The sequence below is a fragment of the Neltuma alba genome, unplaced genomic scaffold (genome assembly GCF_004799145.2).
Source record: "Neltuma alba isolate B1F8T4 unplaced genomic scaffold, ASM479914v2 tig00004768_pilon, whole genome shotgun sequence".
NCBI lineage: Eukaryota > Viridiplantae > Streptophyta > Magnoliopsida > Fabales > Fabaceae > Neltuma > Neltuma alba.
In genome coordinates this window covers 1-16,371 of record NW_021633855.1, presented here as the reverse complement: position 1 = coordinate 16,371, position 16,371 = coordinate 1, and the positions used below count along the sequence as shown (strand labels likewise).

Here is a 16,371-nt window from a genome sequence, read left to right as displayed (position 1 = left end):
TAAGATCTATTTAACTAATTTGATTAGATTAAAGAAGTTAGGTAAGTTAGTTAATTATAAAAAATTATTTAACTAATTAACTAAGTTTTTCTTAAAATACTATGATCATTTTTCTTGATATCTTCCCTCCTTCTTTTACTTGATTATATGTTTATAATGCATCTAAACTTTCAGTTTGCAAGGCACCCACCAAACACCCAAATGTCCCTCCCCTAGTGCTCCATGTCTCCTCTCGCGTGACACCTTTTTGTTTTGCACAGATTCCCATTCGATCTACTCTGACCGTTTTGTTGGTCGTTGCAAGTCTTCAGTGCCTGGCCTTTTCTCATCTGCTCCCGACTGGTAAGAGATAAACTAGTTCTAAACCTCTTCTCATACCCGCGGAGCAAATCCAAGCAGAGCATAAAAGTCGAGCTCTTAAAAAGTAAATTAAATAAAAAATTTCTTCTTTTACAGTTTTACATTTTAACTTTTTCCAATTTCCCATTCACCTCTTGCCCTGATCCCATCATCCATCGCCGCCGTCGACTTCCGGGGTCCTTCCATCCTCCTCAATCTTTCCCCGGTCTTTAGAGACCTATCCTCCCCTCTGTTTTTATTTCCTCACTCTATATTCATTGATCTTTTATCTTTGGAAGCATTCCCTCCGGTTCATCTCCTCCCCCCCGCCCCCCAAAATTAACTCTTTTTCCCCTTCCTGAGAGTGAACGGCTAGTTGAGTGGGCAGGGGCTGAGCAGCAGCAACCTCATCCGAAGGAGCAATTGTGAGAAGGTAAAGGAAGAGAAGAGCGGTAGCAGAGCCAGTGGTGGAAGAAACAGCGGAGGGGAAAATGGGTCTTGATGATAGTGGTTCTTGGAGCAGCGATAAGTTCGATGCTGGTGAAGATAAGCAGGACACCCCTCCTTTCCCTGAGGTTTGTATTATGTTGTCTTATGAAGTGTAATGCATTTTAAGCAACTTCTTTTGGACACTTTTAACATAGGAGCTCCTTTATATAAAAATCATAATTTGAATTGACTGCGTAGTCTTATACCACATTCATAGAAAGCTTAAATGGATGTTTTCTTTTGCTTCTAGTTTTTAGCGTAAACCAGAAGTTGCCAGAAGTTGTGTATTCTTTGGATGAAGTCTTTCTGTTGACACAGAAAGGTTGAAAGTAAAACACTTTACGGACTCTGACTTTTGGACTGTTACTATACCATTGGGTTTAATTGTCTCACATGTACTCTTTTTTGTTGTTATCCCATTGGTTTGGAGGCACAACGCTCCTCAGAATTTGTTTTTATTTTTTTATTGAGCTTTTGTTTTTAGTTGCAGGATTAAAGGTAATTACCTTTTGGTTTCTATAATTACCTCCCCCCCTTTTTCCATGGTTACTTTCTGAAAAATTTCCCATTTTCCTATGCTATTTTACTCGTTATGGTGACAGGTTCAGGTGGGCGGTTCCCCTTTGTATAAAGTAGGGAAAAAGCTAGGGGAGGGTGGACTTGGACAAGTATATGTTGGTCGCCGTGTTAGTGGCGAAAATATGAACGAGACAACTGGACCTGAAGCTGTGGAGGTATAACTCTCCTGCCATTATTGGATAAGTGGTGATATTTTTTTTTTTAAAAATTATTATCTCTTAGTTTAATGTCTGAAAAGCTCAGCTTTTATCCTTTTTATCTTTTTCAGGTTGCATTGAAATTTAAGCATAAAAGTAGTCAAGGATATGAATATGGACCACCAGAGGAGTGGCAAGTATATGAGTGAGTTAGATAGATGGTTGATTCTTTTTATTCTTCCCCTTTGTTTCTTGATTCTTAATTCTTTTTTTTTCGTTAGTTGTTTCGTGGGGTAGATTGGTGTTTATGATTGATCATACAATAAAAATGCTTTGGAATTTCTCCAGCGCTCTAGGTGGCAGCCATGGTGTGCCAAGAGTATACTACAAGGGTAGGCAAGGTGGCTATTATATCATGGTATGTGACTTGGTCATTTTCCTCATTTTTGGTTCTAAGTTTTGGGGTTGCTAAATTGGTTTTCTTCTATCTAGTTTCACCTTTCACCTTGTATGTTTGAAGATTGCCTCTGTGACTTGAGACCTTTATGCTTGCAGGTTATGGATATGCTGGGACCTAGCTTGTGGGATGTGTTGATTAACACTTATATGTGAGTTGGCCTACACCCACTAACCGTCCGTTTGGATTGGATGGGATGGGAAGGGAAGAAAAGCTGAAAAGTAGGGCCGGGAGAAAATGGAGAGAAAAGGGGAAAAAAAAAGGGCAAATAAAATAACTAAAATAAATGTATTTAAAATCAAATTAAATTTCACAAGGAAAGACCATATTAGCATTAACATCATCAAATTATTCGGTGAAAATATATTTTCATGATGTTAATTTCAAAACCAAATAGTTTATAAAAATGTTTTTTTCTTTTTGCCTAAGTTAGATGTATTTTTCTTAGTTGATAAAAGATGTTAACCAAATGTTATTTTAAAATCACATTTCTTTTCCAGAAAATCCCAAAAAAAAAAATTTTCATTTTAAAGTTCCAAAAAGCAACTAACAAATAGTTTCTGCTTTAGAATTTTAAAATTGGATTTTCCCTTTCTTTTCAGTCTGAGGCAGCTTAGATAAATCCCTCGTTTCAAATTTAATTGGGCACATGGGAACTTAACTTCCTGCATCCCATTATCTATGTGCAATAATCTTCATGCAAACCATGTTTAATCAATCAGGAATTTATCCCCAATTTTCCCAAATTTCCTCTCAATTAATTAAATAACAAGGTTTACTATGGGAAAGCGAGAGTGATAGAGTGGTCGGAGCAGAGGCAGTGTTTTCCTCCTATTTTCCTTAGTTTTATCTCCGTCCGAACCAATCCAGACGACGTAAATGTATGCTTTGCACCAACCTTTGTGCCTTGCGCCAGCCTTTTTTAAATTTTCAATTTGTAAGTTTAGTTGTTGTGAATTCCAGAATGTCCGTTCAAATGATTGCATGCATTGCAGTTGAAGCTATATCCATATTTGAGAAGATGCATTCTCGAGGGTAATTCCCTCGATTTTACTTGCGTAGTCGTTTTTTATTCTGTGATTAGGGGTGGTTCTGCTTGCCACTGTGTGTATTTGAAAATCAATGCATTATTTCCTATTCTCGCAGCCTTTTGATAGATCAATATCTACTTAAACAATGCAGGTATGTGCATGGGGATGTGAAGCCTGAAAATTTTCTGCTTGGTTCTCCGGGGACCGCAGATGAAAAGAGGCTGTTTCTGGTTGATTTTGGATCAGGTACTTTTAGGTAGTTCAATTAGTGTTTTGTGACTTTCCCCATTTTATTGCAGCATTTAATACTCAATTTTTTTGGCCTATAGCCTCTAGATGGCGGGATGAATTAACAGGTTCACATGTGGAGTATGACCAAATGCCAGGTTACTTTAGGTATATCCGATTGAACTTTAATCATATAGATAAGTTCACCTAAATGAGTTCTTCTATCTTCATGTTTACAACTTTTATCCACATTTAGCATAACATTATACCCTATCACTATTGTATATATTTCATGTGAATATGATTGATATGAAAAATTTAATGAACTCAAAAAAATAAGTAGGATAAGCAAAATTAAATAAGATAGGATAAGAGAAGTAACTGGGGTTTACGGAGCATGGGTTTGGGGGATAAGGAAAGTATTCAACATGAGTAAAGCCACGGAGGTGGTAACATGGAGGTTTTCTTACCACCTTTCCTTGTAAAAACTCTTTTTTCCTTTTTTTTTTAATTAATCTCCGGGTCTTTTTAATTATAGTTTCATGATTTTTAATTAGGCTCCTTCCTTTATTTCTTTTTAAGTCCTTTGTAGTTTTAAAAAAATTATTTGTTAACTTTATTCTTTAAAATTAATTTCATTTTTAAATTAATAATTATATAATTGGACAAAATAATTAATATAGTCATTTAGTACTATAAATTATTTATAATTATATTCTAATTTTAGAAATATTTATTATTATCATGTGAATTTTATAATTATGAAAATTAGAATTGAAAAATAAATAATATATATGTTTAACTAAAACTTTAAAAGAATATTAACATGAGATTATTATAATAATTTATTATTTATAGAATAAAGAATAGAAACTACAAGGAAAACAAAAAGAAGAGGACATGCGAAAATAAAAAGAAAAAAATTATAGGGAGCTGATTAAAATTGGATTGACGTGCATATTAATTATTCTAAAATAAGATAAGTGGGATTTTGATGTTATGGGCACAAATGTTGCATTTTTTTCCTTACAAATGATTTATTTTTTTGAAAAATTGTAAAAAAATCCAAATCTCCATCATCCCTCCAATATCATGTCATTTTCTCGCCCTTAAAATGTCATATAAATATCATTTTATGTACATGGGAAAAAAACAGAAAAAGACATTTGGGAGGGCATTAGAGGCCCCTTACCCACTATGGCTTCCTGACTCATGATATTCCATTTGTTAGGGGCACAATCAGCTATGCGAGTGTGCACGCACATTTAGGGAGAACTGCCAGCAGGAGGGATGATCTGCAATCCCTTGCTTATACCTTGATTTTCCTTCTTCGAGGTCATCTCCCTTGGATGGGGTGCAAGGTTAGACATCTTTTAAATTAGTTTTGGTGTTCTCACCCCTTCCTTCGGAAGATTAGTTTTTAAAATGTTGTTGTCAGGGAGGAGAAAGTGGGTTTTTGGTTTGCAAGAAGAAGATGGAAATAACTCCAAAGCTCTTATGTGGTTTCTTTCCCGAGCCTTTTAGGCATTTTGTTGAACATGTAGTAAATTTGAAGTTTGATGAAGATCCTAACTATGCAAAATATATTTCTCTCTTTGATGGGATTGTTGGTCTAAATCCACATAGTAGACCAATTAATACGGAAGGTGCACAAAAGGTATTGATGATCTTTTTCACTATTGCGAGTTTGAATTGTATGGTGTCAACATTGAATTCTAAGCTATCATTACTCTAGGTGAAGCTCATTGGTCATAAGAGAGATCGTTTGGCCATGGAAGAAGAGGATGAACAACCAAGAAAAAAGTTACTAATGGATCTACCAGCAACACAGTGGATAAGTATATTTACTGCTCGCAGACCCATGAAACAAAGGTATATATTCCTACATAAACCTATATAAGTCTTAAGCCATGCTGCTTTCTGGTGAGCTAGCTATCCAAATTTATAATTTTTCTCTCCAAATTTATAACTTATAAATACATCAATGTTTCATTTATTGTTGATTTCTACATATTATACATTGATTGATTGGGACGAAGGACACCATCTAACTTCTAACTTGTAGGGTGTGATGAAATTGAGTCATGTGGAGCTAGTACTCCCTACAAAGGCACCTTGCGCCAACTTAATAGACTTGAGAGCTTGGTTAATGAGATTCAAAGATAAAATCAATATTATCTAATCTATCCAATTTATTTAAATCTAATATTCAAATAATTAAAACAGGGAAATAATAATAATAATAATAATAATAATAATAATAATAATAATAATATCATCATCATCATCGAAGAAGAAGAAGAAGTTGGGGTTTAATCCCCTTGACGTAAGGTTGGTTGGGGCTTAGCCTTTCCTTGTTACCAAAAAAAAAAAAAAAGCCACTTTAGCCTTGTTACCCAAAAGGCCACTTTAGCTCGGGAATGTTGCTTCTGTTTGTTTCTTTCTTCCACGAATTTTAGATGGATTTGAGATAGAGTAAATAAGTCTACGTTTGTTTGTTTCTTTAAACTTTCAATATTGAGCTACGAATTTGAGATAGAGTAAAAGTAATGAAACTATGATATTTTGTGGGTAATGAGAATATTGTTAAAGCAAGTGGATCACTTAAAAAGCAATGTTTAACCATACCACTTCACGTAATAATCAAGAGAATAAAGAATAAAGGGGAGAATTGATACAAATATATGATAAGTACTACTTTACGCCTCAACTTTCTGCCTCATTCTATCCCAACAAACACCTCTCTATCTCATTATATCGTGCGATAAAGACAAAGAAAAGAGATTGATTATCGGAAAGGCAATACTATTTCCTTGCCTCTCGGTGTTTTGACTCCCTTTGAAATACATTGCCTTCTCAAGAAACATTAACTTCAGTTTCAACATTTATCATTTGTGAGTCGTGTACGACCTCCTCTTGTGTGCTAATGCCTAGGGTTAATAAATGTGGTACATCACTCGTGTTAGTCGAGTTAGTTCATTATGTTGTAGTTTCAAGTATTTTGTGACATTTGTTGATCAACCCACTAACAATTCCTAAAATATAGAAGCAAAGTCCAGTTTGGTTTCAAACTTAATGGCAATTTCTGATTCTTTACTACCTAAGGAAGGCCAACTTATATAGAAATAATAAATTTAAAATTTTCTTGTAATATAGGTATTCTTATATTCTGTCATTTCTCAATAGAACACAATGCAGAGAAGTCTTGTATGTAGCATCTAATCTAGGAATCCTTTCCGGTGAACAAGGTAGTGGAAAATGAGCCATAGCAGAGAGCATGCATTCTGATTTGTAGAGATTATCATCAGATAGGAAAACAATATGCTCCTTCATAACCTTAATGACTTTAGGATAATCATTCTCATGAATTTGAAGAATAGGAGTGCAATGTGATGAATTTGAATGAATTTGAACACCTGGATCGTCAAGATTTCCAACACAATGATCACTTTCGTTGGTCATTAATTCAAAATCTTGATTCAATTCAGGATTCTTGCCTGTAGATTTCACAATGATTTCTTTCAATTCAGCCTCCCCTTCTTAATACTGACAGCAAAAACCGTGGAGAGAAAGATTAGCTTGATTATTGAGAATATCTGGAATGCCTTTCCAACAGATAACATACGATGATGGAATGACCTCGGTGGGATGGTAACTATTGTGTTGTAATAGGAACAGCCTCATCTTGAAGAATCTCATGTATGACGAGATGAGAGTTCTTGTTTGCTTCAACTATCGAAGTGTTCATAGGAGCCTGTTTCATAGGAGCGAGCTTGTTGCAAGGAATATGCTAGTAGCTCCATTTTGGTGTCCTAGTGTACTGACTATTGATTCCTCTAAAAGCTTTTCACTTATTTCATTAGATTCTTGCTTTGGTGTCACTATGTTGTGATTTGCTGATTGCTGAACAAAGGCATTTAATGATTCAATTCATCTCATCCATGATCTATCTTAGCTTTGAATTGTTCTTTCATGAGTTGTCGCTCATCAACTTCATCCTCATGTTGATAATAATTAGCATACTCATTACTATGGGCAGCATAACATATGCAATCTATGGATAATGATCTCAAACATATTCATACATTTTGGCCATGGTATTGGTTCTGGGACATACTTCTCTTTCAACTCTGCCTTCATTTTATCTTTTGATAGGAGGTTGTTCTAGCTGCTCCATGTTGCTCCATGTTTCGTGCCAGTCCCACAAGCTTCATCTTTGCAAAGTGACTATTATGCTAGCCAGTCTAGGAAGACACTAGGATTTAGTCTTCCATCAAATTCCGGGGTGTCTTTGGGCAACCTTGTAAAGTTTCCTTGACTATTCCTAACACTACAAAAAAAAAAAAACACTTTCAGCGACGACTTTCGGCGGTGACAAATAATTTCGCCTCTCAAAGTTGACTTTCAGTGGCGACATTTTGTCGCCGTAGAAAATACCTTCAGTGGCGACACAAGATAGTTGCCCCTGAAAGTACTTTCTGCGGTGATAAAATGTCTCCGCTGAATGTGTTTTTCAAATTTCTTTTATTATTTTTATTAAAGATTATTATATTTATATCATAATTGTTTTTATTGATATAATTAACTCTACATAACCAAAGCTTTTTTTATGTATTATTATGTTTAGGGGGAGAGTTAGAGAGAGATAATGTGGTGAGTGAGAGAGAAAGGAGGAGGTAGAATGGGTTGGGTGTGTATGAGATAGCGATGTTATAATTATATATGTAAGACAGAATTAAGAATGTGCATGAGGAATGGGATGCAAGCATACATGAGAGAGACATGTACATTTGAGAGATAAGGAAAGATGGGAAGGTAGTGAGAGATAGAGTGTGTGAGAGAGAGATGTAATATGTAATTAAAATATAATTGAAAGTGAGATGGTGTGTGTGAGAGCAATGCATTATAATTGAAAGGGATAGCATAGTTAAGTTTATGAGGGAGAGATGATTATAATTAAATTAGTGTGAGTACACTGTGGCAACTTTTTTGGTCGCCGCTAAATATATGACCTTTAATGGTGATGTTATCACTAAAGCGTTCACTTTCAGCAGTGACTTTTTAGGGTCACCGCTGAAAATAGACTTTCAGTGGCGACTATTAGTGTCGTCCCTAAAAGTCTGACTTTTAGCGGTGACTTTCTAATGTTGGCATTGAAAGTATAATTTAGTAATATATATTTTATTTTACAATAATAATAAACAAGTTCAATTCAGCTTAATGGCAAGAAGATTGGACATGTAAGGAGGTAGTCACGAATTCGAACCTTGAAGAAAACACATTTAAGGTGAAAATATTTGGACAGTGACATGACGACGAGGGGGTGACGTGGCAACGATGTGAAGGTGGCTAGTGATGACATGGCATCTGGTTGGCAATGATGTGGCGTTAGTAAAGCTAAGTTTTCTTAGGCATCACTTTCTGCTGTGACAAAAAAGTAGCCGCTCAAAGTCACTTTCGTTTGTCGCCATTAAAAGTTCTTTCAGCAGCGACAAAAAAATCACCGTTGAAAGTCACTTTCAGTGGTGACAAATGTCGCTGTTGAAACTTCTAAAAGTTGTCGCTGGCTGACTTTTTTTGTTACTGCTGAAAGTTTTCAGCCACGGTCATTACGGCAACGACTTTTCAGCGGCGACAAGTCACCACCGGTGACTTTTATACTTTCAGCGGCCACTTTTTGTCGCCGTTGAAGGTCAATTTTTTTGTAAAGTTTGGTTCACACTTACGAGGATGTGGTCTATTAGGCGCATAACCATTCATTTCAATGGCATGACCAAAGCGCTTAGCACCTTTTACGCCCCATAGGTTGATCATGCATATATGACTACTCATTTCTATAAAATGGCTTTATATTCTTTGGTCTTTCTAAAACTCCTTCTCTTTTTGATGCATATGGGCTAAGGTCCAAATTTGCGTCCAAAGTATTATGGAAAAAAATTTGTGAATATGTGTTAATAGTCAACCTCAATTTTATAATTTTAACAATTTTTTAAGGCTACCATTTTAAACTTTCACACAAATTTGCTAAAACAAAAAATAAAAAAAAAACTTGGGGCAAATTTGCGCAATGATTTTCTCAACCCTACTTTCCATCTTTCCTTTACTTTAAATATTTGAGTCATGACATGGATTTAAGAGCAAAAGGCTTGAACTTTACCCTAAATTCTTGCATCTAAGATAGGGCTCTAGAAATGAAAAAATTAGGTTTTTACGTGGGGGTGGTTTTAGGGTTCTTGCTAGATTGTGCGGAACATGAACATGATGGTGGTGGTTGTTTTGACTGGGAAAACAATTGGGGTTTTTCGGGTCTTTTGGTGAGTGTCTCTGGGTCTTTATGTGAGTGTTTCTAGCTCCTTGCTTTGATAGTTACCAAGCACAACACACACATACACACACTCGGAGCAAAGGAGATTTTAGGGAGAATGATAAAAACAAAGAGAGATTATGAGGGAGAAATGGAGAAACAAAGAGGAATGGAAGGAGAAACAGACAGAATGAGGGGAGAAGATAGAGACTGATACTAAGGGCAGATTAGGGATAACAAAATAGAATTTAGGGAGGGAGTGAGAGAATCTAAAAGGGAGGGGATTTCATAAGCTCAAATTTTTATTCATCCAAAAGCCTCCAATACATGCGTATGCTTGCTACCCTATCCTATTATAACTTAAGCAAGATCCAATTTGGTTTCTTTACGAGAAGGAAACTCATAACAAATTGCTAATACTTAGGGAAAAGCCAAGCGTAGAAATAATAAATTTAAAAATTTCTTCTAATATAAGTATTCTTATATTCTTTATGCCAGTCTTTTCCGTTCCAAGTCTTTATTTCCCAAGATTTTCATGTGTTTGCTCTGTTGTTCAACCGTGTTACCAAATTAGACCCAAAATCCAGATCCAGATCCAATTTAGACCCATAATCCCTTAAATGTGTATCTCTTGGTTATTCTTGGCTCTTATTTATGTGTGTATATGTTACCTTTCGTGAATTGCACCTTCCGAACATGAGAAGAAGTAAATGATGATCTCCTGAAGCACCTATTGCATAAGTCTATACTAGATGTCCCAAAGATGCGCCTAGTCTACTTTGTCAGCGAATCTTGATTTGAGCACTCAAGTTCTCATCCACCCTCACAATCCCTCTCGTGACTTGCCTATTGCCTCCAAAAAAGGTGTACTTACTTGCACCCTCCCCACTGTGGATTTGACATGACCTCTATCTTGCCCATTGTGTACTTGTACCTATCCCATGCCTCTAGTGCCTTTTTTACTTCCTTAGACTCAGGAGATGGAGCGCTAGAATTAATGCTTTAGAGAATGTCTTACGTTACCTAAAAGGGCGTTGTGTCTTTGTAATTGGAAATTTGGTACCTTTTTTTATTTGTGTTGGGGGCGGTTGTATAGATAATATAGGAATATTGTATTAGATTTAGTTAAGAGTTAGTATTGATTAGCATTGATTCTTGGCTGTGTATATAAAGCATTATAACCTACACTCAGCATTGTAACTTTCATTTGTGTTTCATTTATTTTCTGCATATCATATGTATATTTCATGATTATTGTTAGGATATATTTAAATTTGTGATTTATCCTACATTTACCCTACCTCTCTTGGATGGGTTATATATTGTACTCTCCTCTATTCTGAATAACTCAGATTACTAATGCAGAGAAATGTTTTCACCCGTTATTTTCTCAGTACCCAAGTTAACCACTTTCTTTACTTTAATCTCTAATCTCCCCAACCTATCTGATCTAGCTTTTGAGCTCTTATATTAAGCATTAAGCGCCGGTGTTTGTGTCTGAAGGGTGCTTGTATTTTCACTGCAGATATCACTACGATGTGTCAGATGCAAGGCTTTCCCAGCTCATCCAAAAGGGAAATGAGGATGGCTTTTATATAAGCAGTGTGGCTTCATGTTCCAACCTATGGGCAGTAATCATGGATGACGGTTTCAAAAAACAAGTTTATGAACTCTCTCCTTACTTTCTTCATGAGGTAGTAATGATATTTGGGGCATGTGACTAGTAAATGTTCATATACCTTTGAGACAGCAACAGCATCCTTAAGAGTTCATTAATTAGTAGTAATAAGTAGTTTGCTGTTGTTTGTTGTTTTTTACTGTTGAAGGAGTGGATAATGGATCAGTGGGAAAAAAATTACTACATCACTGCAGTAGCTGGAGCTAAAAACGGGAGCTCATTAGTAGTAATGTCCAAGGGTTAGTTACTCTAATATATGTTTTGTTTTTTTTGGTGGATTATTATGCTTCTGTGCATTAGCCTTCTAAAAAATTTGCCTCCCAAATTTATAATTTTTTTTCTCCAAAATATTTCCTATTCATTATTCAAGAGGTCCATAGTTTCAGATAAAGATTAAAGAGCTAGTGGCATTTGTTACAAACTAAACTAGTTTCCTGACCTAGTTAATGTATTCTAGGCACACCATATGTACAACAATCTTTCAAAGTTAGCGATTCATTTCCTTTCAAGTGGATTAACAGAAAATGGAGGGAAGGCTTCCATGTTACTGCAATGGGTACCTCAGGGGTGAGGTGGGCAGTAGTTATGTCACAGGATGCAAGATTTCGCGATCAGGTCATGCTTATGCTTTCCCTTTACTATTTTTATTTATATAATAATGTTAGTCTTGGTTGAAAAAAAATAACCAATGACTAATTTTTCAGGTGGTTGAACTTGATTTTATTTATCCCAGCGAAGGGATTCGCAGGCGTTGGGACAGGGGATATACAATAACATCAGCAGCAGCTACTGACGACCTGGCTGCGTTTGTTCTTAGTGTGCCAAGGAGGAAACTTGCTGCAGATGAAAGACAAGAGACCCTCAGGACCGGGCTTTTTCCTAGCATGCATGTGAAGGTGGGACTTGGGACTTCTGTTATTCCTAGTTTGTGCTTAATCTTTTGTTTCTTGCATGAACATGTTATGATCGGTTTTGCACATGTGATGATCGTTTTTGCAGGACAAATGGGCAAAGAACCTTTATATTTCATCAATTTGCTGTGGGAGAACTTTTAGTGTTTGAATGGGAGGAAAACTCCTAGATATAGCAAATTTTTTTGGCTATTTACGGTAGCTTTTCTTAAAATATGAAGTGGCTTTTGGTTCAAGAAATTTTTGTTGACTAGGCTGAGTCATTAGGATTGGTAATCAAAAGACAAAAACTGTTGATGGTAATTATTAGTTATGGCCGAGAAGACAATGAAATAGCAAAATGTTCACCCTGATAATAATGGACCGGGGGTATAAAAGAATCATATAACATAGTTTGTACTAAATTCTTGTGCAATTTAAATTACAAAATGTTTATAAAGTTTTTTTTTAAATTTTTGCACATGTCTGTACTAAAAATATTTATTGGTCAATTATTACTTTTTCTTTTCAATATTTAGAATGCATGGAAAGTTTTCTATTTTATTTTACCAATTCAATTTCACAAATATTTTTATTTTTGGCGATTATATAATTTTCTTTATTAAGTTAATGCAAAATTATTAAAGACTTCAATTCTAATTCTGGACTATGATTGAATAGAAAGATATACTAAAAACTGAAGCAAGGTAAAGGAAAAATCTCAATTAAATTTAGCTAAAATCTACCTTCGAATTTCTAATAATATTATTCTCCCAAATTTTTTTAGAGCAAAAGAGACTTTGACCTAATTACACATATCTTATACATTTTCATTAAATTAAAATTTAAGTAACAAAGACGTGTCTTGTGAAATACATTTAAAAAGTTTGAATTATAACATATAAGAATTTCCAAAATTATGCCATTTTATAATATAATTGAAAATATTTTCAGCATGTATACAAGTTTTAATAACTAAACCAAGTTAAACGTGACTTATTAAAAATAAAAAATTTGGTATTTATAAAATGAATTAAATTGGTAATATGATAATCCATTTAACACAATAATCCATTAAAAAAATATTAAAACATGTATTAAATTTTTTTAATTTTATATTAAATAATAATTACTCATTTGGTTCTAAATATAAAACTCTTTTTGTATTGTAATTTACACTTTAGGATTGGAGGATTATTAAATAATATCTGTCTTAAAAGCATTTTGACCAAATAGCAAGTATGTTAGGATTAAGGTTTTGATGATAACAAAGTAAGAAATTTGTGTTTCAGTATATTGATCGATCATCTGATAGATAATATCTCTGTACAATCAAGTAACTTAATAGAAACTTTGATCGATAACTTGTTAGATAATGTGTTAATCGATCATTATTAACTTAGTTATGTATAAAAGTTTGGAGTAAATTATCGATCACTTGATTGATAATCAAGATGATCGAACATCGGTCAGATAAAGGGATACAAATATGATAGGCATTTATTAATAACATGATCGATAAACAGATTATCGATGAGAAGACAGATAAATGGTAATGCGCTCTACTCATTCTATGTTTTGCTTTAGTCACCATTTATCGATCAGTCATTTATCGATAATATGATCGAACATTGCTTCATAACACTCTCTGCATGTAGGTACTTATTTCAGTAGCTTATCGATCATCTGATTGATCAGCAAATTATCGATCATATGATCGATCATCGGTACATCGTTCTTAAATCATGGTTCTTTGATCACCGGACCGATAATCAAATTATCGATAATATGATCGATCACCGCACTTCATGTTTGCCTTGCTTTTCACATAACGTGATCGATAAATCAGTTCTTTGACTTTGTAGGATTAAATCTCTGTGTTTTACTTTACCGATCACTTGATCGATCATTCATTAATCGATCACCTATTCGATTAACCTACATAGCCTGTGTTTTCACTGAATATACTTTTTGCTTATTGTTTATCGATAAGGTTATCCATCATCTATTTATCGATAATGTGTTCGAAAATTATTGCTTTAAATTCTGTTATATAACACTTTGTTTATCGATAATCTGATCGATCAACAAGTGTTCGATCACTTGTTCGATCATGGAGTGACTTCAGTTTAAACTTCAACCAGTCACGATGTTTCTCAAAATTTATCATTAATTTCATTCGAGTTTTTCTCAGCCTTCATGTTTGTCTTAATTCTCTATTTAAAGAGATTCAAAATCAAAGGCGACCTTCATCTTCTTTTTCTCTGCATATCAGTATAAAGTCACTGTTTCATTTTATTGATCACTTGATCGATAAATCATTAATCCATCACTTGATCGATAAACTTAGTTATTTGTTTCAAAAGCTCTTACTCTGAATAATCGATAACCTGATCGATCAACCGATAATCGATCATTATTTCGATCAAGCACGTTCAGTTATTGCTCAGCACATTTAACAACTGATTGATTCTACTTTTAAACTATGAATGTTCATTTTATCATTTGTTTGGTTCTTCTTTTGATCTTATTCTGCAAAGAAAAAATTATCGAATTAAAGTATTATTGCAAATTACAAAGAGAAACCCAACGGCTCTCTAACAGTTGTCTAAGTAGCCTGTAAGCTACCTAGTCAGAAGCATTAATGGCAAAAACCGTTACAACTGGGAAAACACGCAACCGGACTCTCAACGGCTAGAAGCTCTTTCGTCTAACGGTTACTAAACTACCTCAACTATAAAGGGCGCGAATAAGCATTAAATGAACAGATTGAATACGCGAGCTACCCTCTGTTGATTATTTACTGTTACATTCAATACTCTGTTCTTCCGTACACCGAGCTTCAGTAATTATCATTTATTCACTCTGTAAGAGAGTTTGTATCTTCTATCATTAATCACATCTTGTGTGACACTCAAAAGTGTGGACTCTTGAGTGGGATTATAACCTTAGGGGTAGTAAGAGGGAGTGATTGAGAGTATCAATTACTATACTACGGCACCAAGAGCCTGATCAATCTTGGAACATAGTGGAATACTCAGAGGTTTTCTGAGGATTGGATGTAGGTCAAGTGGTTGAGACCGAACCAGTATAAATTCTGTGTCCACTTTTCTACGGTAAAATCTTTCTAACTCACACTCTCTGTTTTCATTAGTTCATTGTTTTAATTTCGTAAAATTTTTATAACTCACCCAATTCACCCCCTTCTTGGGTGAGACTGCCACTAACAAAGTGTGGGTTGTCAAAATATTTGGTTGGGTGTGTCGGGTGGATGGAGGTTTGTTCAACATTAGGTTTTCAAAGTAAAACTCCCTTTTTCATGTCTCACTTATAATTTTGTTAAGCAATTTTATTAAGCCCAAAAAAAAAAAAAACAAAACTAAAGAAAGAATAAAAGAAAGGGCAGAAAAATTGGGTTATCCCTTCAACAGCTTGTAATTTTTCCTATTAGGAGTTAGACTAGTTGCTGGGTGGGAAGTCCCCTTAATGATGTTGTTTGGCTTGATAGGGATAGTTTGGGCAAGTCTTGTCCTCATTATTTTCAAATTTGATTAGTTTGGGCTTTGGCCCTGTTTCTCTATCCAAATATAAATATATAGGCACTAAGTCGGTTTGAAGGAATAAGATATTATTACACGTGCAATATTTGGCCCTTTTCCTTTAATTTTAATCATGGAAAATTGTGGCAAACAGCTCAGCTTCAGCATCCTTCACCAAGCATCCTTCATCTAACTCAGACTCCACTTCTTGAAGAATCAGCTTGGGAAGAGATTAAGGGTGCGATTGGTTAGAGGGAGGGGTGGGGAGGGGCCTCTCATTTGGTTAGTTTGCAGGTAGGGCCCATTTTGGCTTCCCTTTTTTTTAGTAAGTGAGGGCTTGGTTGAATTCACGTGCTTGTTGTTGTCAATCGAAAAAATCGTGCGTGGGCCCCCACAAAGTTACAAAATGGCATCTGCCGAGGCATATTTTCCCACCGGGTGCTTAATAAGCAAGATCATGGAGGGGTTTGCTTGGCAAACCTTGAGCGTAGTTGGAAACCTTCACATGAGGTGCGTAGGGGCATATGCCGCTTGGTCCCTAAAAGATGCGTTCATGCTAATGAGCTTGGGCTGGCGCCTCCTGTCTCCTCTATTTGCTCGTTTTCCGATGGAGTTGCGCGGTGTGCTTGCCACGGTTGTGTTGGTCTGGGCGAACATGCAAGCGTGTGAGTAGTGTTTCGATTGCTGCTATCGGTTGGCT

The 16,371-nt window shown here is 35.2% G+C and overlaps 1 protein-coding gene across 1 annotated transcript; it reads left to right on the top strand.

Annotated features, from left to right (window-relative positions):
• Positions 1-830: 830 nt before the first annotated feature.
• On the top strand, positions 831-12,304 carry LOC114745720 (casein kinase 1-like protein HD16). The gene is made up of 16 exons (XM_028933885.1): positions 831-914; positions 1,431-1,562; positions 1,676-1,749; positions 1,893-1,962; positions 2,100-2,134; positions 2,944-3,036; positions 3,184-3,278; positions 3,362-3,428; positions 4,492-4,621; positions 4,699-4,917; positions 5,002-5,132; positions 11,090-11,258; positions 11,391-11,481; positions 11,700-11,857; positions 11,947-12,138; positions 12,242-12,304. The coding sequence occupies exons 1-16, from the start codon at positions 831-833 to the stop codon at positions 12,302-12,304; spliced, it is 1,803 nt and encodes a 600-aa protein (XP_028789718.1).
• The last annotated feature ends 4,067 nt before the right edge of the window (positions 12,305-16,371 follow it).